General features: G+C 40.7%; 1 protein-coding gene across 6 annotated transcripts in view; it reads left to right on the forward strand.

The window, feature by feature from the left end:
• The window catches only part of TTC12 (tetratricopeptide repeat domain 12), a 32,852-nt gene that overhangs the window by 3,434 nt on the left and 6,969 nt on the right, over positions 1-22,449 (forward strand). For 3 of the 6 annotated variants that reach the window (XM_043500975.1, XM_038380912.2, XM_043500976.1), the window contains exons 4-19: positions 782-812; positions 1,427-1,504; positions 2,378-2,499; positions 4,800-4,859; positions 6,149-6,220; positions 8,653-8,713; positions 10,097-10,285; positions 11,745-11,814; positions 13,105-13,193; positions 14,711-14,879; positions 17,779-17,871; positions 18,392-18,455; positions 19,596-19,730; positions 19,900-20,004; positions 20,875-20,943; positions 21,905-22,006. In XM_043500975.1, coding sequence (XP_043356910.1) covers positions 782-812; positions 1,427-1,504; positions 2,378-2,499; positions 4,800-4,859; positions 6,149-6,220; positions 8,653-8,713; positions 10,097-10,285; positions 11,745-11,814; positions 13,105-13,193; positions 14,711-14,879; positions 17,779-17,871; positions 18,392-18,455; positions 19,596-19,730; positions 19,900-20,004; positions 20,875-20,943; positions 21,905-22,006 — 1,509 coding nt within the window. The remainder of the gene's footprint in view (positions 1-781; positions 813-1,426; positions 1,505-2,377; positions 2,500-4,799; positions 4,860-6,148; positions 6,221-8,652; positions 8,714-10,096; positions 10,286-11,744; positions 11,815-13,104; positions 13,194-14,710; positions 14,880-17,778; positions 17,872-18,391; positions 18,456-19,595; positions 19,731-19,899; positions 20,005-20,874; positions 20,944-21,904; positions 22,007-22,449) is intronic. The other 3 variants (XM_043500977.1, XM_038380914.2, XM_043500978.1) reach the window with 2 other exon arrangements.

Genomic DNA, 22,449 nt, shown 5'->3' on the forward strand with positions numbered 1-22,449 from the left:
TCTTCTTCAGGAGATCGACAGAAGATCACTGGGTGCTAATACTAAAGAAGAAGCAGGTGCTTAGATGCTGTAACATGTGGCTACTGTTTGCTGCTTTCTGATCCAAAGCCAGTCAAAGTCTTGAGAGACTTTAATTCAGACATTAGGAGCTAGATTTTCGGGTGCCTAAAGATTCAGATAGTCGACTAGTGGGATTTTCAGAAGTACCTAAGCAGGTTAGGCACCTAACACCTGTTGAAATCAATAGAATTTGGGCGCCTATCCTGCTTAGGCACTTCAGAGAATCCCACTAAGCATGTGGGACCTACATATCTTTGAAAGTTGGTCCTAAGTGTGGTGCGGCTGCACCTATTCTTATTAAAAGAAATGCTTTTATTATGAAGTGTACCCCAGCAGATTGTTATCGCAGTTAGAATAATCAGATTGCAGTGGTGAATTTTCCCATGTGAAGAGTCTAACAGAAATTCTTAGCCAAATTGATTGTGCAAGAGGACACCTGAGGATTGAATTGTTTTCTTTTGTTCCATGACTTTAAATGCTTCTGATGGAGTTAGTTTTGACAAGTTTAAAAAATGCTTCTCTTGTTACTAGACTCATGTTGTTATACATCTCCGTTTTAAGATGCTTTGAAAAATGAATGTGATCTATATTTTGCAATCCATATTTTCTCATGAAAATTGCAACTAGTTTAGAAATAACTATATTTAAATTTATTTTCATTCCAGTTCAAGCCTAACCTTTTTGTATATGTGTTTGTGTGTCACTCATCCAACTTTTTCAGACCACGCAGAATATGGAGACAGTGAGACGAGGTAGGACAGGGTTCACCTCTCCAATAATTATCCCCTGTTCAATTTGTATCAGTAAAGCTAGAGTAAGGATTGCAGATTGCTTTCCCTGATTCAGCTGCCTCATGCAGGGCCTGATCCTACTTCATCTGAAGTCAATGTGAATCTTTCAGTTGACTCTGAGAGCTGTATCAGAAAGTTATAATTGCTTACAAGTCCTGTGTGCCTGGCTGGATTGTGCCTAGTAAAGAATTTTTTCAGCATATTCTCTACCTCTCATCTAAGAACCTCATTATTCTGAATCAAAAAGAGGCATCTCTTAGAGAAGGATTGTGCCTGCTTTGAGCAGGGGGTTGGACTAGATGATCTCCTGAGGTCCCTTCCAAACCTGATATTCTATGATTATGATTAAGAAGAGCTACTTAAAGAGGCAGGCATGCAAATCTAGGGCAGCATTATGGCTGTTGTGTCTAATAGCTTATCACACACGTTCCGCGTTATATCAAATTAATGAAATATGTCCTTAAGATTTTCTCCATGTCTCAGAAATGATTTTTCTCTCATCTGCAATTTGATTGTAATGAGTAAATCTTTTCTTTCATTGACTGAAATGCTACCCTAACTCTGCTGGCTCTCAGACAGCTTCATGTCAGCATTAGAGAAAGATGCAAAAGAACGAGCCAAAAGAAGGAAGAAAAATGAACGTTTGGCGAATGGTAATTGCTGAAGTTTTACATTTTTGATGTCCACTAAGCACTACTTAAAAAGAACAGAGCTGAATTAAGCTGGTAAACTAGCCTGTTAGCCACATTTTTATAAGAATATAAGAACAGCCATGCTGGGTTAGACCAAAGGTTCATCTAGCCCAGTATCCTGTCTTCCGACGTTGGCCAATGCCAGGTGCCCAAAGAGAATGAACAGAACAGGTAATCATCAAGTGATCCATCCCCTGTCACCCATTCTGAGCTTCTGGCAAACAGAGGCTAGGAATACCATCCCTGCCCTTCCTGGCTAGTAGCCATTGATGGACCTATCCTCCATGAACTTATCTAGTTCTTTTTTTAACCCTGGTATAGTCTAAGCCTTCACAATATCCTCTGGCAAGGAGTTCCACAGGTTGACTGTGTGTTGTGTATGCACGTTGATGAGACTGGGGACAAGGAAGCAGGCATTTGTGTTCCATAGTACCTATGATCTTATGTATAGCATTGATTAGAAGAGAACATGGGCTATGCACAGTAGGTGCTGAGGTCTTTTGGAATGCATTCCTCTTAATGACTCTCCCCTTTATGATAAAGAGACTTAAGGTTTGGAGTGAGAGATATGTGATGTGTGGGAAGATGTAAGTAATAGGCTATAAAGAGAAAATACAAATGGCCTGAGTTTATCTTTTAGAACATGAAAGGGGCGCATAAATGAAAATGCACAGAGAAAAGTCTGTTGCATGCTATGCTCGATGAACACAGTTCCCGTAGAGGCAATACAGTGGGATTCTCGGGGCAAGTTGCAGCAGGAGAACATGGCTTCTGTCCACTGTGTTTACAACTGGAAATAATGACATTTACAATACATGACTCTTGTTGCTGCAGCCCTGAAAGAGAAGGGAAATGATGCATTCAGTAAAGGAGACTATGCCACAGCTATCCAGCGATACACCGAAGGGCTGGAGAAACAGAAGGATATGCAGGTGCTGTACACGAACAGAGCACAGGTCAGTGTGTGAAAAATCTGCTATAGATGTATTGTTTAGGTACAAAACAGCCTAAGCTGCCTGCAGGTGGCACATGAGAATCATTGCTCTGTTGTCTAAGCCAATTTCAGAAGTTCAGATGTGTTGCAGATGAACTGGAAAAGGAAGGAAGAGCAGCACATAAGGTAGTTTGTCCCAGGCCATTGTCCACAGTGGTGCTTTAGGTCTCATTTTTGCTAACAGGAGTTGATGGGATCTACTTTACTGCCGTGTTAGCAACAGTGAATATTAATATGATTAAAAGTTACCAGCAAAGTACTACAGACTAAGCTCTGTATTGAAACTTTTTCTTTAGTTTCTTGCACTGATCAAGAATTCAGCTTCACTAGAGAGACTGTGATGCAAATCATGCTGCCTTTTATGGCTCTGAACTAATTCCTCAGTCATGTGAATCATTTTATGCTCTCTCTATGCAAGTGTCTAACAGAAAGTATTGAGCCATGAACATCAGCCTATAATGTAATATCCATCCTCGTATACTGCACCAATTGCCATGGTATCAGAGACCTGCTATTGAGTGCCTAATAGCTGGTACTAAAGGAAAACAGGAAGAAAAAAGAATGTCATGCACCTTTTGTAGCTTAACGCAAGGAGTGTCTCTATATTCCCTTTTGTTGCCACTAACTATCCTTGCCTCTCTTTTTATCATAATCTCTAATGGGGGCTAATTCTCCGACATGTCCATATAAAGGGAAGAATCTGTCATCCTGACATTTTCTAAATAGGTTGTAGAGAGCTAAATGTTACCACAGGTGATGAGCTCTTTACCTATCTTGTATGCCAAGGGGGGGCCAGCAGAGCTCCAACCACTCCATTTTCCAAATATTATATCTTTAATAATAGACTAATAGATTTTAAGGCCAGAAGGTGGACCTTAGGATGATCATTATTTATTTGTATTATCATAGCTCTTAGGAGCCTCTGTCATGAACTAGGACCCTAGTGTGCTGGTGCTCTAAAAACACAGAACAGTGTCTTCCCCTAAGACCTTATCATCTAGTCTAACCTGCTTCATAACACAGGCCATAGAATTTCACACACCTTAGATAGGTCAGTCACGCAGGAAGTCTGTATTGAGAACAGAACTCAAGTCTCATGCCTCCTAGTCCAGTGCTTTAAACCCAGGGGCATCCTTCTTCCCCAAATGTAAATCCTGCTCTTACTTCAGTACTTCCAGTCAATGTTATGTTTGACGGTTGAAACCACTTCCAAAAGCTTTGCAACCCATTCCATTGTGTGTAACTGTAAGACCCCTCCCTATCATGCATCAGCAACAGGGCCTGCACCCTAAATTTTCAGCATTGTTGCACAGATGTCTCCCACTCTAGCTAAAGGACTGACTAGTATAAGCCAATGCTGTGTTGAGAAAACTGCTAATGTGAGAAGCAGTAGGTTCTGTGAAACTTTTACTCAGTGGCATGCAACCTATGGAGTGGGCATTTTGCCTGCAGTGGGTATCTGTGGTTGGGTCCTTGCCAGAAGTTTATGGTACTAATATGGATGTAAATTTATTTCTGTTCAGCAGGTTATCTCATTGCCTTTTTATAATCTCAAACAAAAAGTTGCACTTCAGAAAATCATTGGACAGCTATTGTTTTAATTCCTGGCCTGTGCCTCTGGCTTCCAGGAAGGAAAACCAAACCTGAAAGACACAGCCCAGACTTTGGCTACTCCCTTGACCATGTGGGAATGATTCAGCAGTCTTCTTAAATTCATTTTATTCCTGTTGTGACTGTAGCCTGTCTCCTGCATGGAGGGTCAGAATGAAGCCTCGTCGTGGAAGGGTTGTTTGTCCCACAACCTTCATTGCTCTGCCCTTCCTCCCACCCCCCAATTCAATGACAGCACAATGCACAAGTCCCCATCCGCACCACGGCATGAAAAGAAAGTTCAGTGGGGTATTTTTTTTCAAGCTACCTTTTTTTCTGAAAGATGAATCAAATTTTTAATTGTGAACTGAGGACTTTTTCCTGCCCTAAGTTTAGCACAGACCCATGTAAGTTTTGTGCTTGGTTTGTGTTTAACTCACTTGAAAATCCACTGCACACTGATGTATAGATATGGTAAAACACCAGAAGCAGTTAATTATGTATCAGTCAATATGTTGGCACTCTCTGTGGGTTAAAGCATATCACTTTAATTAAACTAATGTCTGCACAGTGCTTTGAACTTGGAAAAACATTATAAAGATGCACAGTATTCTAATTCTTCTTTGGGCTGATAAGTCTGCTGATCTGTATCCCATCTTGGCTTTATTTCAGGCTCACATGAAGTTGCAGGAGTACAAGAAAGTAATCAGTGATTGTGAATGGGCTTTAAAGGTAACTGCTTTGCAGTTTCTTCAATCAGTTGGTAGGACACAGAGTATAACTAGTTTCAGAGTAGCAGCCGTGTTTGTCTGTATCCGCAAAAAGAAAAGGAGTACTTGTGGCACCTTAGAGACTAACAAATTTATTTGAGCATAAGCTTTCGTGAGCTACAGCTCACTTCATCGAATGCATTCGGTGGAAAATACAGTGGGAAGATTTATATACACAGAGAACATGAAACAATGGGTGTCACTGTAACAAGAGTGGTCAGATAAGGTGAGCTATTACCAGCAGGAGAGTGGGGGGAAAAAAGCCTTTTGTAGGATAATCAAGGTGGGCCATTTCCAGCAGTGGACAAGAATGTCTGAGGAACAGTGGGTGGGGGGGTGTGATAAACATGGGGAAATAATTTTACTTTGTGTAATGATCCATCCACTCCCAGTCTTTATTCAAGCCTAAGTTAATTGTATCCAGTTTGCAAATTAATTCCAATTCATCAGTCTCTCGTTGGAGTCTGTTTTTGAAGTTTTTTTTATTGAAGAATTGCCACTTTTATGTCTGTAATCGAGTGACCAGAGAGATTGAAGTGTTCTCCGACTGGTTTTTGAATGTTTTAATTCTTGACATCTGATTTTTGTGAGGGAACAGTGGTCCTCATCTAATGTAAGTTATGATACTGAAGTCAATGACAGTATTCTAGTTAACACCCACAGAGGATATGGTTCTAGGTTTTGAAAAAATTTTAATATGTGCAGAGTATGGGTCCATGTTCTTATTTCTGATCAAACCACTAGTCTGTATTTATGATTAATGTCATATTGTTGATTTCTATCAATTGTGGCCTAAGGCTCTCAAACGGTGAGACTGGGTCTACGTTTTGCCATTTATAGGGTGCTGTGGGAGAAGGGTGACCCTGCTTTTCCCAATTACGGATGTGATTCCTGCCTGAAAAGTTGAATATGTGGGGCCATGCCTTCAGCTAGGGTAAATCTGTGTATCTTTACTGAAATCAATGGAGTTGCATCAACTTACACCAGATCTGGTCCTTAGTAGTATTCTGTATGAATGGAAATGAAAAGTATACTGAGAAAATTTCCATGTGATAGCAATCGATTGCGTTACAGAGGGCAGCCTAAGTGTTATTCAATTAACTGAAAGTCAGCCAGCTTCACTCAAAGTGCAGCACACTCCATGTTTATAGGTTTTTGGGCAGTTGCTGTAACTTTATTAGCCAGGAGTTTAGACAGCAGTGTGTAATGATTCAACATTCTAAACTATTTGATTAATTCTTTTTAATGCAGTGCAACGAAAAATGTATTAAAGCCTATTTCCATATGGGAAAAGCTCATCTGGCCCTGAAGGACTACAATGAGGTAAGCTGTACAAACCTTGTGGGGGTTGAGTCACATTCTCTTTTTAAATACTCTGGTGTAAATCTGGAGTATCTCCATTGGTTTAGCAACTTGGATAAGGTTTATACCAGTATAAGAATAAGCAGAATATATGTCTGCCCATTGTTTGGCATTATAAGGCAATGGAAGAGAGAGAAATGGGTCTTAAACACTTGACTTTATGATAGTATGTTATGCTAATGCCTTGTCATACATTGGTTGCTTGGGGGACAAAATGTCTGTAGGCTCTTATGAGGGTTGCATTAGGTCTAAAACAAAATATTCCCTCATATGTTAATGTAATAGGCTTGGTCCATTACTTAAGCTCGCACAAAGGTTAGAGAATATTGCACATGGTAATTACAGAGTCACAGAACTGTAGGGCTGGAAGGAACGTTGGGAGGTGGTGTAGTCCATCTCCCCCCATTCTGAGGCAGGACCAAGTATACTGACGCCATCCCTGACCTTTGTCTAACCTGTTCTTAAAAACCACCAATGACAAGGTTTCACAACCTCCCTTTGGTAACCTATTCCAGTACTTAATGATACTTATAGAAGTTTTATTTCTAATAAATAAACTAAATCTATCTTGCAGCAGATTAAGTCAGTTACTTCTTGTGCTACCTTCAGGGGACATAGAGAACAATTGATTGTTCTCTTTATAGCAGTCCTTAACATGTTTTTGAAGTCTCTTATCAGGTTCAGGTGTAGCGCCCAAAACTGGACATACTATTCCACTTGAGGCTTCACCAGTGCAGAGCCACCTGTCATGTCTCATGTCATTCCTGTTAATACACCCCCCAAATATTAGCCTTTTCCACGATTGCATCGCATTGTTGGCTCATAATCAATTTGTGATCCACAAGTATCCCTAGATCCTTTTTAGCAGTACTACCACATAGCCAATTATTCCCTATTTTATTGTACATTTGATTTTTTCTCCCTTCCTCACTGTCATACTTTGTATTAGTCTTTAATAATGACTTGTAGTGGTTCTGTCTTTTTAAATTATTGGTCAGTTTTGGATGGAAACAGAATAACCGAATTCTCCATCCCACGTTTCTGACCAATAAGCAGTAAAAGTATGGACAGGTTCCTGTTGATTGGACTGGATGCTGCCATGATAGGCCATGGAACAGAGCTGATGCTAGCTCACTGGGGGTCCTAAGCAGGAATAGTCGCCACCCAATATTAAAACAGGCAAGTTCTTATAATAAAAAGCAAATGGGGGGGCCACTTGAGCAGATCAGGGCATAAGCAATTGCTTCATCTGCTTATGCCTGGCGCCAGTTCTGCCCTGGAACCTGACTTGTAGCTATACCAGCAAGTTGTGCAGTGGCCCTCTCTGCCTTCCTCAATTAAAGCAGGGCTAGGTTGGGTTAGGATTTGGGAGATCTCCAAAGAACATGTCCATTCTGCAGGAAATGGTGGTGGTGATTCTATAGGTGGCATTCCTCTGAGATGTTACAGGAGTCTGTAGTGCAGTTATTGCTGCATTTCACTCAGAACTGGCTGCATTTCAGGGGTGGGAGAAGTGATCCCAGTGTAGCACATTGGGATTTGTTAGGGTGGAGTGTGCTAGTGAAGATGCTAATATTAATTTTACTCTTGCCAAATCTCTGAAAGGGTTAAGTGTTATATAGATCATTTAATTCTACATTTCCTGCCTATGTTGAACAGTAGCTATAACCTGAATGTTCTTTAAAATATAATTTGATTTTATTTTCTAATCAGTAAAAAGAACTTTTCTAATCTTTTTTTAAAATGAAATTACTAAATTGGTTATACTTTGAGGCTAGACCTGGGAGAGAAATAATCTAAGATGTATAGTTCTCATAACATTTGGTGCTGTATTTTGTAGCTGCATTTCTTTTGCTATTAACTTGTTGGCTGGTATTTGCTCATTTCTCACAGAGAATGATCTGCTCATTCTGTTTTTCCCAACGATGGATTTTTAGATTTATATTTTGACTATCTTGTTAATTTTAAAATGACATACTGACTGAGGATTACCTGGTGTTTTCAGCCATGAAAGTTTAACCATCCTTGCTGCAGATTGATTCTATTGTATATTATAAAGCTTATTTTTTCTAGGCTGTAAAAAAAAAAATAGCATTCCCCAACTTCATAGATTTGAAGAGTCCAGAAGAAGGGGGGTCTGAATTCATGTTTTGCTCCTTTGTTGAGTTCAGAGTCATGACTTGGATTAGAGATGTTAAATAAAAAAAATGCAGGAGCGAAGAACAAAGTCTAAAGCTCTATAGTCCCGATCCAAAGTCCACTGTCGTCCATGGGAGTTAGTCCATTGATTTCAAAGGGTCTTAGATCGGACTCAGTCAAGTTAGATATCTTTTGCATAATCTTTTCCGTTTTGTTTTCAACTAACCATATAGCCTTGGGTTTCTTTTATTAAGTCCAGGAAGTCCTATCAGAAGATCTTAGAAATTGATCCGCAGAAGGAAAGTCTATTTAAAGGTAGGTTTCAAAGTAGCAGCCATGTTGGTCTGTATTCACAAAAAGAAAAGGAGTACTTATGGCACCTTAGAGACTAACAAATTTATTTGAGCATAAGCATCCGACAAAATGAGCTGTAGCTCACGAATGCTTATGCTCAAATAAATATGTTAGTCTCTAAGATGCCACAAGTACTCTTTTGTTTTTATTTAAAGGTAAGAAGTCTAATGTCAGGGTCCTTCTGGTACCTTTATCCTGTCATCAAAACTGAATTTAAATTAAAAAAACAGCCTTATGCATTCTAAGCCTCTCTGTGGACTCTTTCCATCCAGGTTTCAGAGTAGCAGCCGTGTTAGTCTGTATTCGCAAAAAAGAAAAGGAGTACTTGTGGCACCTTAGAGACTAACAAATTTATTTGACCATAAGCTTTCGTGAGCTACAGCTCACTTCATCATATCCAGCTGTTTCTTCTTCCAGTTAACTTCTCTTCTCTAACCTTTCCCGTGGTTGGCCACAGCTAAGAGTCATTCTACTTTTATTGGCCTATGTGCAGAATGTAGAATGTTGCCCCAAATCACTGAGCCACTTCTTCCCTCTTTGCCTCGCAATCTTTCTATACAATTGACATGCTTGATAAATTATATAGTCAGTTGCTTGACTGTTCCTTGGTTTGTTATGAAATATACTCAAGAGACCAAATAACCAATATCAGTCAGGTTTATTGCGAAAAGCCAGTAATAATATAGCACAGGACAAAAGGTTCAATACAGTGCCAGTTTCCAGGAAGCTGTCTTGTGCTGTGTTGTTACCTTCACCTTACACAGAAGGTGTGCTTCCCAAGTTACGCAATTTAGCTAGGAGTATTTATTGGATGATATTACAAGTTACCAAAACTCTTCACTAAAATCCAACCCATTCATTTGTGCCAGTTTCTTAATTTGTTGTTTTGTACCTTCCTTATCTTTGTTTTGGATACTGGCATTCCAGGGACTGGCCTGTGAAGGTATCTCCCTAGCTTGTTGCGGGGCAGAACATTTTGCCTTTGACAAGCTTCTTATTTTCTCATGCCAACGCTGACTTCAACTTTGAAAAGTGTTGCTGGATTCTTAGCATAAATGAACAGGATTATAGAGAGACATAGGCCAGTTTAAGATATGTAACTGCTAGAAATATATACAATATAACATTATACTGATATTGTATGCTTAATGCATATTAATATATGTGGTGTCAATAATACATATTGCCAATGTGATTATATATGTTTTTCCCAGCATATATTGGTCAACATCAGGATATCAAATGGCGTTTCATTTCTTTCCTCACTGTCCTTAATGTGTATCAAGAATTTGTGGTCTCTTTACTGAATTTCATTTTTAGTTTCTCTTTCTTTTGGTGTTGAAGACTGCATGAATGAAGTAGACTTACAGGAAAAAAAAGCAAAAGAGGAAGAGAGAGCTCTAGAGGAATTTCAGTCTGGAAAGTATACTGCTGTGTCTGTGAAAAAGCTGCTCCAGAAACTCAATAGACCTGACCAGAATATCCTTTATTATGCAGGCGGGATTAGAGTTTTGACTGAATCAATAAAAGATTGTAAGTATTTTATGCAAATCTGTCTGTCTAATGTGCTAATTTGGGGCATGATTCAAATAGATGGCAGTCTTTAATGAGAGTTGGATCAGCCCTATAAAAACTCTACCTCCGTTTTTAAAAAAACGTACATTATGGGCTTGATATTTCAAAAGTTTTGGGCCAGTAAATGCATGTATGAAACATTCACATATTTTTGGACCTAAAATCTGAGCACAATTGTGTGCAAATCGGGCATGCTGTGCAGAATAACATGAAGAGCTTACTTTCTCAATATTGAAAGGCAGCTCTCTTTTCCCCTAGAGGAGATAAGTTCAGATCTCCCATTAACGGTCTTGAGAGTTATGTGCCACATCAAAGGAGAAGACACCCCATAGTTTGGGAAATCAGGATAAATGTTCAGTAACAAACCCAGATGGCAAACTTCTCCCATGAATGTATGGTAAACTGTAACCATGTGAATCCATTCAGTATCCAGTACTCTAGCTTGCTTTTGAAACTGGCCACTGTTGTTCAGTTCATTGGGATAGTGAATTAATACTTGTTAGCATAATGTAAATGATCAGATAAATCACCAACGTTTTGCCTTTTGAAGAGAACATTGAATTTGAAAGGCTTTTAAATGGGCTCCAAATAGAATGCTAGACCCAAAGCCACATCAGCCAATCAGAGGTGAACATCACAGTTTAGACTCATCTCTATTGAAATCCTGACAAGTTCTGAGTTCAGGTGTTTCCATCGCATGTGTTGATAATGTTGCTAAAATCTACAGCAAAGAGTTCAGGTTGAGTATCACCAGTTATTGCAGAACTCTGGTCTAACAAGATAAGTAAAGGGAGAGCTGATTTTTTACAATTTAATTTTAAAGCATACTGTAAATTTTAGGCCAAATTCCCAATGGAGCTACCCAACTTGCTCCAGATGAGGATCTGGCCCTTTAAATATACATTCTTCTAACTGTGTAGCATCCAGTATGTGAGATGTCCTCTCTCTCAGACCTGTATTCTATAAGGGCCTGGACTCAGTAAGATGGTTGGGCTCTTCCTACTTTATCACCTCCAATCCCATGTGGACTCTGGTGTTGATTTGGATCCTTTAACAGCTGTTTGTTTAAAAATGTTTACAGTTCACAGATGAAATGAATTGATTTGCAAAGCTTGACTGGTGTTTAAATCTTCCTGACTCCTTGCAAAGCACTTTAAATTAAGTCAGTCACTCTGTACAATTACAGACATGAATCAGAGTGTATATACTTTAACTTCAGTGCTGTTTCTGCTTCAAATACTGTTTAGAGGATTTTCCTTTTTTGTGATATAAATATGTATAATTTGTTCCCCAAAGCTGTTTATTGTAACCTTGTCACTTAATACTCTGTTTCCAGAGAACAGGAGTGTGCCTTCATGATGATATATCAGGCAGATGGATTGCTGGGCTTATGTGGTTATCTCTGAATTTGTTTCAGGCACTGAACAAACTTTATTTAGAACAAACAATGGATTCAGTATCATCAGTGACCATAAGGTCATAAGACGGTAAGGGATCTTGTAAGGAGAACAGTGCGGTATTACAACATGAGGAAATGAAAAGATATTTTAAAGAAACACAATCGCCTCTCATGAAATTCAGATGAAATGATCAAAAGATAATGTGACAGCATTTTCATGTCTGACTATATTGACTTCTGTTTGACCTTCAGACAATGCGCTTTTGGATATAACGGACAAAACACCTGCTGTGCTTCTGATTTAGTCTCCTGGGTACGCCTGTAGGGTTAGTCCTTTTCATTCCTCTGCATAGCTGTGAAGATGAGAGTAGGGTTGTAAAACTTAACATAAAAGAATCACAGATGCAGAAACTCAGTTACTTAATGCACTGAGGGCCAGGTCCGTAGCTGGGGTAAATTGATGGAGCTGTGCAGATGCCAAATGCTGACTTACACCAGCTGGGGATGTGACTCTGTAGTGCTGTATACATGAGCTGTACAACCGTTTCAGCCCTATAATCGAGGGAGAGGCTCATCCTCCAAGATTTATATTTTCTGCTGCTTATCAGTTGTATATTGTACTGTACTTTACTAGTCAAGCAAAGGAGCTAGTGACCTTATTTGGCTTTAAGCCCCTCTGCTATTCAGTCTGCCTCATGGATGAGAGGATAGATGCTCTGCATGAGATCAAAGCCACTTGCTTAGTGCTGAAGTCTGTTTTTTGAAATTCTTTTAGGAAAGAGATGACGGACTCATTGGCGATATATTTGGAAAGGTTCGGTTAGGTATTGGCTGCAAAATGTTATGCAGAAGACATGACGACCAGAAATTTTTGCTGGTTTGAGACGGGTCTAGCACAGAGAGATTTGAGGGGTCCCAAGAAGCTGAAACGGATGGGAGTAGAGCATTAGGGTTCCAAATAAGGCTGCATCCTGGTGATCCCTTCAGAGTCTATCAGAATCACTCTGTCAGCCACTGGTGGTTGCTTGAGATATGAAGCAATCTGCCCCTGTACCCACATAGGTATGTGGCTTCTTAGTGAGCCCAGCTCTTACTGATCCATAGAGTGCAGGGATGAGCTCAGAACTCCGTCTCAGCAGGGGTCCATGAAGCAGCCAGTTTATACAGGCAGTATATCAAAGCCAGTGACAAAGGAGTCTGACTGGTAAATGGAACCAGCGTTCCTAAACATGTTTATTAAAATAGCCAGTTTTGGAGCTTGAGAACTTAAAGAAAAAATCCTGAGGCAGATCCTCAGGTAGAGAAACCCTATGGGCTTCTCTAACTCCACATTTTCCTCTTTCCTTTGCTGTTTTGTAGATAAATATTTTCATTTCAGGGGCCTCTCTGGAGCAAAGAAAAACACCGCTGAAGCGGAATTGTCAATTTCTCTTCTCATCCTCTGGCAAGCAGTCTGTGCTGGGAATGGTAAGGCTGTGTAATCAGCATTAATCATTGTTAATGTACTGCTAATATGGCACTGACTACATCTGAAATTATTGTTTTCAATTAACATCACTCCCCAGAGAACTTGGGTCTAGACCTTGTAGCACACCACAGATTTACAGGTCATATGCAACTGCTGCAAGCATAGAGCTAGCAGAAAGTACAATTATGGCTATGGGTCCCCTAGGCAATGAAATTTTTCCATCATTAGTACCTATTTGTCAGGAGCAAATTCTTCCCTGTTTGCTGGAATTTCTAGCTCTAGTTAGCTAATGTCGGGAGTGGTATGTAGAAAGGAAGGCTTGCAACCAGCCCCTTCTAGTGTTGCGCACATGTGCACCTCGACAAACAAAGCCAGTGCAGAACAGCAAGAAGTCATTTGCTGTTTATCTTCTTGAGTATTCTGTTGTCTGGAGTAAATGTGAGCCTTAGTGATGTTTTGCAGTGTGTTTTTGATCCATTCTGGCTTAACTTTTAAAACAGAGGGCCAGATAACTAGCTGGTGTAAATCAACATAGCTCTGTTGACTTTGTGTAGCTACTTAAATTAAAATTGTGGCTCATTGTGTCTGACTATGGATGATTTTGGCTTGCATTCTGCCCTTTCTTCTAATTTTGTAGCTTTCGTTCCATTTTATTATATGGTATGAAGGGCCCATTGAGAGAGACAAACAGACAGTTTGGCACTTTCATATCTGTTCTTGTAAAATGGGAAGCCAGAGGACATCTAATAGTGCAAGCAAAATTTTGCTCTTTTGCCCTGGAAGTTCCATGCAGATACCAAGAATGGTAGCAAAATATCGGTGGTGAGATTCCATGTACAATTTCCCTGTGGAATAGTATTAAACTCATGGGAAGATCCATTTTTTTTTGTTATGCTCTTTTTAGAAACTGAGGTCCTTTTTTCTTAAACCAGTTACAGCAGTGCAAGGCAGAATACCATAAATAGGTGCCACTGTAGCATGATAAAGCATACCTTGTTAAGACCCTGAGAATCCATATTCACCTGCACAGCGTACTGGGTGTGTAACAGGACCCTCAATCCTGTAATTCTAGAGGGGTTGTAGGTAGGCAGAAAGGGAATAGCAAGGTAAGGGATGGTATACCAAATGGCACAAAAGGAAAATATTGAACATTTTGAAGCCTTAGGGCCAAAATGCGCATTGGTTTACACCCCACGTGACCCAGCTAATGTCCAAGAGGTTGAACTGTGCAAATGACAGCAGATTTTGAATATTGCGTGAATATGCTAAGGGACCAGCTGCTTTGTCCATTTTGGAGAGTCTGAGTAATGGATGGAGGGCAGTACTCTAGCCTTATCTTTCCCTGAAATGATATCATGTGACATGAACACTCCTGTATGCCAGTCACGTAGAGTAAGGGCCCTAAGTTGATGAAATAAAAATAATACATTTGAATGATTTTCTACAGGTTCTGATTTAATTGCTGTAGAGGGATTTTATGGCACATGATGTACGACGGAGACCTTTTCTTTTTCAGAGGAGAATCAGCGATTGTTGTTAACTCACCCTGATGTGAATGTGCAGCTCCCCGTGCTGCTATCCTCTGATGTGCCTGATATTCAGAAGCAGAGCTTGGCATTGCTGTATCTGTACTCTCAGACCGAGAATGGAAGAAGTCTGCTGGTCAGGCACCAGAACCTAACCAAGTACTGTATTCTACTAGAATCTATAAACAGTTGTACACTTGCAGTCCACAGCTAAAGGATAACATAAAACAAGGAACTCGCACTTAGCCTTGTCACTCAGGAAGTTGAAATTTATGGCCCAAATCAACTAGCTTAGAATTATTGGATTCCTGGACAAAATTTCCAACACCATTATCTCCAAAAAGAAAAGGAGTACTTGTGGCATCTTAGAGACTAACAAATTTATTAGAGCATTGTTGGTCTCTAAGGTGCCACAAGTACTCCTTTTCTTTTTGCGAATACAGACTAACATGGCTGCTACTCTGAAACCTGTCATCATCTCCAGGTCATCCAAACCCATAGGGGGAACACTTCAGTATCCACATCTTATCTGAGGGAAAATAAAGTCCAGCCCAGGGGTCAGCAACCTTTGGTATGCAGCCCATCAGGGTAACCCACTAGTGGGCCGCGAGACGTTTTGTTTACGTTGACCACCCGCAGGCACAGTCCCCTGCAGCATCCAGTGGCTGCGGTTCGCCGTTCTCGGCCAGTGGGAGTTGCAGGATTCGACGCCAGTGGATTACCATGATGGGCTGCATGTCGAAGGTTGCCGACCCCTGGTCCAGGCAAAAAAGTGTCCAGAAGCTAAATTCTCCTCTTGGGTGGGCCTTCTGTGGCTCCCTCCAAAGTCAGAGCTAATGGGAGAGTGACTCTTCCCACCTGGCAGACTTTGTGGCATCTTTTCAAGTCAACAGGTATAATAAAAGTGGCACCACTGATGACCCATCACGTGCCCCTCTGCCCTGCGGCTCCACCACTGCTCAAAACCTGGCTCTGTTACTGGCTCCTGTGGTCATATTTGATACTAACTGGACAGAGTGCCACATATGCAGTGAAGGCTGCAGTGATGTTGGAGAGAATTTTGGCCTGAAAACGGAATGTCTTCTGTAGCTCTGGCTCGTGACATTAACAGCACAGAACATCTCATGAATTTGAACTTAGCCCAGGTGAACAGTGGCTGAAAGTCAGTTCCCTCTGATGGCTATTTCGTGAGCTCTGTCAAATGAATATGGTAATCTCATCCCACTTCCTGTGTTCTTGTTCAGGAGACAAAAATCACCAACACAGGTGGCAATAATTGGCACAATTGACGTCTGCCTCAACGCTGGAGACTGACTAGGCCAGGGATGCTTAACTCCACTCTTCCCTAAAGGTGTCCCCAGATCAGGGGTGAGGCACAGTGACAGGGAAGCTTGGACTTCAGCTGTCTATCCATCTTAGGTGCTTATGTGGCCTCCATTTCCACCTCACAATCTTTAATGCATTTATACTCACTGTACCCCTGTGAGGCAATTGCCTCTGTTACAGATGAGGACTGAGGCACAGAGGGACCAAGTAACTTATCTGAGGTCACTCAGGAAGTCTGTGGCTGAGCAGGAGATTTAAACCCAAGTCTCTTGCATCCCAGTGCTCACTGGCTAGTGACCTAACCACAGGGTAATAGAGAGCTTCAGGCATCTTTCACCAATACTAAGTTGACAAACTAACACCAGAAAAATTCTTGAATTCCCCCAAGTCATGCCTGATTTCTTCAGCTTGTCACCAGAACTATCCCTGGACAGTTTCTGAAGTGGCAGGCCCAGCTGAGCAAACGCACTAAAACAAAGAGAGCAGCAATGTGAGAGGAATACCGTGCAACATGCTTCAACTTAGGATAGTTAGCAGGGTGGGGAAAGACATCCTAACTTTCTGCAGCACATGGCACATTTCACATCCAAGCATGTTTTCACAGCTAAATAGAAAAGAGCTTGTTACTGGAAAAGTTTAGATAACCTCAGGGCACCTCTGAAGTAACTTTTCCTTAGGCGATAGTCAAATATGTGCACTTCTCTCTCTTCATCAAGAGCTTATTAAGTTATCTTTGAATGTGTTGAGTTTAAAGCTGAGTCTCTCATCATCCAGTAACTGAAATTTATGATTTTTCAGAGGATTGCAATGACTCACTAAATGGAGAAAAAAACCACAGTCAGTTATCTCTCTTACTGTACCATTACCTACTGCTACAATTAAACAGAGAATACATTTTAACGGACTGGTTTAAATGAAATAGTGGGAAATAATTGATGAGTAGAAAAGATTAAACAGATGTACATACTTTAGTAAAGTATGTACAACATTAATCCACAGACATTTTTAATCAAAAGTAAGGTTAAAGAGATGAGCCATGTCTGAAGGAAAGTTTGGATGTATTTATTAATAAAAATGTCAATTATTTTTTTCATGGTCTAAGATATCATAACAGCTCCTTGTGTCTACTTGTGAAGAAAAAGTCTGCATGATTGTCAGAAAAGAGTCAGGTGTGCAAAATGCACACATTCAGCTGATTCTCCTAGGTGTTGTGTATCCACAACTGCAGCTGAAGTCACTGAGAGCTGCGGGTGCATGGGTCACAGCTCACTTGTACATTTAAACCAGTGTAAATGGTGGGTTCTCTGTAACTTGAAGTCTTTAAATCATGATTTGAGGAATTCAGTAACTCAGCCAGAGGTTAGGGGTCCGTTACAGGAGTGAACGGGTGAGGTTCTGTGTCCTGTAATGTGCAGGAGGTCAGACTAGATGATCATGATGGTCCTTCTGACTTTAAGGTCTATGAGTCTAAGTGACTAAGCTTTCTTCTCTCTCAAAGTCAAAGGATTTAGTCTCCTAAATCGGTTAAGTGCTTTTGAAAACTTTACACCAGATTCTCAGTTGTGTAAATCAGCTTGGCTTCCTGATTAAAACCAACTGAGGATTTGGCCCTAAATCTCATTAGAACTCTATGGGACGTAGGCTCCTAAATCAGTTAGGTGCTCTTGTAAATGTTACCCCGGTGCATATTTGTATAATCTATCTGACATGAGCATTATTAACTTTCTTACAGGTGGCTGCAGATGCTGATTGCATTCGTCAGCGTTATGGATGACAGAGCTAGCTTTGCCATGAGCCTGCTATCTAACCTAATCAAGGAGGAAAAGTAACTTGTACTTCTTAAACCATTCACTTTTTTAGAATTGTGAGGTCATTTGATTAGCCCCAGAATATACAACACTAAATCAGGAAAAACCAACCTGCGGAGCTGCATATAGCATACTCTTTTCATGTGTCTGATAGGGCAAAGAACCATTTCATGCTTGTGCTATTAAATACGAGGCCTTGGCAAAAATGGAAGGATTTTTTTCATCTTGTACTTTTTACAAGAGAGTAACCTGAGGTTTTCCCTCTCACCAGTGTCACTCCATTGGATTTGCACGAGTGTAGCTGAGGGCACTCCTTAACTCTTACATAGTGAGGAAGTTTTTATGCAAAATTAAAACCGGCTATTGGGAAAACCAAGGATGTATGGTTTTGTGTAAAATTGCATTTATATTGTTATTTTGACTCCTCTCCAGTTGGGATAAGATTAGAGCCAGCCTTTTGGTTGCTACAAGGTGCATTTTTCTGTGCTAATTTTGTCTAGATCCACAACTGGCTGATGAATATTGCTTTGCCAACAGGTTCAAAATCCAGTGTCGTATCAAACTTTCCACAAGTGTTTTGCCTCTGTTTGCACAGTTGTTGGTAAGAAAGAGACTAGTTTTTTCCATATTTTGCATGAAAAGTGCTGTTTGCATAATTTCTGCTCTATCAGTTCCTTTTAGCTTTGGGGCTGATTGTTCACATCTGGAATTCGCATGATTCTTTAGTCCTAGGAATGTAAGACTTGCCATGCTGAATCATCTCAGGATCCTTCCAGTCCAGTAGCTGCAAGAAATCCCATAACTGCTTGCTGCAGGGCATCCTACCCCTAGGGAAAGTTTCCTCCTCAATATTTAGAAGTTGGCTTATGCTCTGAAGCAAGAAAGCAACTTTACAAAACTCCTGAGATGAAATCCTGGCTCTAACGATGCCAGTAGCAAAACTTCCATTGACTTCAGTGGCCAAGATTTCACCCTGTACGAGGGTTCCTTCCTCCCTCCCCCTCGCCCCCAGTCCTTTTTGTGACTTTGGATACACTTGTCACTAACTAGTTCACCCTGTCCCAGATTCAAATGTCTCATTGACTGATTTTTATTCTACATGTTTCCTATTTAGGGAGATATGGATCTGAAGACAACTTTAGGTCACAAATTAAATGGGTTTGGTGGCTTGATCTTTTCTTTAGCCATAGTTTATTCACATTTCAAAACCATAGTCCTTTAATAGGCCTCTGTTGGAATAGCAGGAGGTGCTTCAGGTTAGGCATGGGTTGCACTAGACAAAAATGGATATAATGAGAAGGAAAAACTCTCTCTCTACTGTTTACAATGAGTGACAAGAAAATGGAACAATAGCTGGGATTCACCTGTTTTTGTTTTCCCTTTGAAAATATGTTAAAATTGTTAACTGTCACTACCCTTGGGTCTATCAAGCTGTTTGGACACGACCTGGTAGGGGAGGGACTTTTATCATTTTGAGGTCAGGAGGCAGAGAGAGAGTTGTTATTTCCCCATTGGTGTACATTTTCAAAACTATATGAAGGGATTAGCTCTGTGGCTTCAGTCAAGGTAATTCGCCAAGTATGATGCACCTCTGTGATTTATATGAGAGGAGTAATTACAGAGTTCATGTTTCCACATCTAAAGCAGTGGGAATAACAATGACAAAGGAGTATTCTGCACTTTATTATTGTTTCATCACTGTTGTCCTGAATATTCTTTCTCTCTACTCTTGTTTTTAAAGAAAACCGTCAACCAGGTGAACCAGCCAGCCCTCGCCCAGTGCATTGGCACCATGGGGGAGTTGTGTGCTGATGCAGTCATCCGACTGCAGATGGCTGAAAACCAGGAATGCTGGCAGGCCTGTTTAAAGCTTGTGGTAATTAGCTTAATGAATACTACTAGTTCAACAGTGTTTCCTCCAGAGACCTCAGAGCGTCTGACAATTATTGATCAGTAGGCAGATGTGAGGTGAGCTGAGGACATCCATGATTTTGAACCTGTTCATTTTGAATCGGATGCTGAACAGTCTGTCCTTCTCTGTGTAGGATGAGTGTTGCTTCACTGGCAACTCAGCAGGATACCAAGAGTGTTTGTTTGCAGTGCTGGGCCTGATGATGAACTTATCCCTGGAATCAAATTTGGTCATTCAGGTATGGCATGCAAGGTTTATTGAGGTTCTGAAGAAGCTTTCTGATTGCTTTTACCACTTACCTGAAGCCTCAAAGCTGCAGGAACAGTTCCAGCCCCTTTCTCTCTCATTACTGTATTTGGCCCTTATCCAATGCCCCCTGAAGTCAATGGGAGTCTTTGCAATCTCAGAGCATTTAGATAGACTAGGAGGCTGGAAGGAGAACTACTGTGGTCATCCTACTGGTGGATATTGAGAATCTCTCAGTCTGCGTTGCGAAGGAAAGTTTAATTACACTGTTACGGATCAGGAACATCTGTTTCAAATGGCTGTTGCACAGTAGACATGGGAGTGAACTTTGGGGCTCAAGAGCTAGTACTTGGGCAGTTAACATTCTGTTCTACCAAGGCTCTTCACCCTGTCCCCTTTTTCCCTCTGTAAAATGATTAATGTGAAGAGAACTCTTGGATCCTTTTTGATTATGTTCTTTTTTAACGTAAACATTTAATATTTCCTTAATATTTTGTGGCAGAAAGTACAGTGTAAAGTTCCTCTCTACAGCCTGACCAGGGGAAATCTGAATGATGCACATTCATTCCTCTCCGCCAAGGAAAGGTTGTATTCTATTTCATAATCTCAACTATATTGCCTGAGTGCAAGTTTGGGGCCTGATCCAAAGCTCATTGAAGCCAAAACTACCCATGCCCTAAAGATTGAGGGGGAGATTTTTCAACTGCACAAATGGCAATTAGGCACCTTACTGTCAATTGTGACTATGGAAATCTCCCTTGAAAGCTTCCTTGCCATGTGATTGCCTTCTTAATGCCATTTCTAATTAAAGCTTGATTGTGACCCTTTAGACCTGAATTTCTAATACTGCTTATTGTTTCAGGAGCATGCTGTGGATGTTATCAGGAGATGTTTGTCTCTGCTTGGCAGTAAAGATGGAAGGATTGTAACGGTAAGTGGATACGTATGAGCTAAGGGAAGATTGTGTAACCAACCCTGCACTAAATTCGCTGCTTCAGGCCCTGAATTTACAACTGAATTCTTTAGGTCAAGCTGTTGCACCCATGTGGATTTAGCTCTCTGGCTCCAGTCAAGGTAATTACAATCAGGATCAAAGGCATAATGATCCTAAAGCCATGATTTTTTTTTTGAATGTGTTATTGATGTAGAACACACATTCAATGTAGTTCTCTGCCTTGCTCTGTTTTGGACTTTTATTTTGATGTAAGAGGCTCTCTGTGTTCTGTGACTGGAACAGCTTTTCAGGGAAGTTTTTTTACAATGTATTATCACCAGGATGGTTTTAGTTATTAAAATTCTTCCAGAGATAGGCAAAGAAATGAATCCAGAAGCAAAGCATCAACAGCAGACTCGGTGTCTTCTGTTTCAGCTGTTGTGCTTGAATCATTTCCAGGGTATTGTACCCCCATCCATACATGTGTGTAACTCCCATTAATGCCAGCTCTTCCAAGGTAAGCTGGTGGCGCTTATGTGGTGTCAGCTGGGAATCATCTCTCCTCTGACTGAACTAATATGAGCCATGCTGATCTATTTTACTTACCACCACTCTGAAATAGTGGTAGCTCTACTGAGCTGCTTTTAACTCTTCCCATAGTCCAAGCTGCCGGGAGTCATGCTGAAGCTTGGAATTGCCTCTCCCTAGGCTGAGCCATTAGGAGCTTTGCTGAGTTTGGGTTTAGATACTAAAATGGGCAACGTGCTAAAGCTATTGTTCTGTAATAACATTTCCTTAAGGACGTATATTTTTCTTGCCCCTTTAATTTCCACTTTGGCCTTACCCAGCCACCTACACAAAGGACTTATTGGGACGCCTAATAAAAGAGCACAGGGCAGAAAGACGTAATCGCTTAGAAGAAAAGTCATTACCTTTTTATTTTTTTATTTTTATTAAGAGAGCCATTGGGGTTCTAAGTCACATCTTGCCAGTGAGCTCAATGGCAGTAGAAGAAGCAGTGACAGGAGGTGTGGTGAAGAGAATGCTTAGATTCTTGAAGGTAATTTCCTGAACTGATTCCACTTCATAGCACTCCCACAGAGTCAGGGTTTTCCCCTGGGACTGCAGAAATCCCATCCTATTATATTTATTACGTGTTCTTCTTTTCTCTGTTTAGAGAACCCCACCTGTAAAAATGTGTAGGAGACACAGGAATCTTACAGGACTGACTGGAAACAGGGCATTGCTTTTTATAGATATTACATCCCCTATAAATCATTTGGGTGTATATCACTAACTGAACGTTTAGAAAAGTGTCCTTATCCGATGCCCAAAAGCTTCAAAGGCGAAATAAATTAATTGAAAGTCTGTAAAGCCACTAACCAGTCTCCCTTCAAATCCTTTCTTAAGACTCGTTTCTGTAGTGATGCCGGCAGAACGCTGCCAGCTGAGAAGGTTTAGGTAGGGATTGTGATCACTCCTGCTGAACAGCTTGTTAAACAG

The sequence above is a fragment of the Dermochelys coriacea genome, chromosome 22, assembly GCF_009764565.3.
Source record: "Dermochelys coriacea isolate rDerCor1 chromosome 22, rDerCor1.pri.v4, whole genome shotgun sequence".
Taxonomy (NCBI): Eukaryota; Metazoa; Chordata; order Testudines; family Dermochelyidae; genus Dermochelys; species Dermochelys coriacea.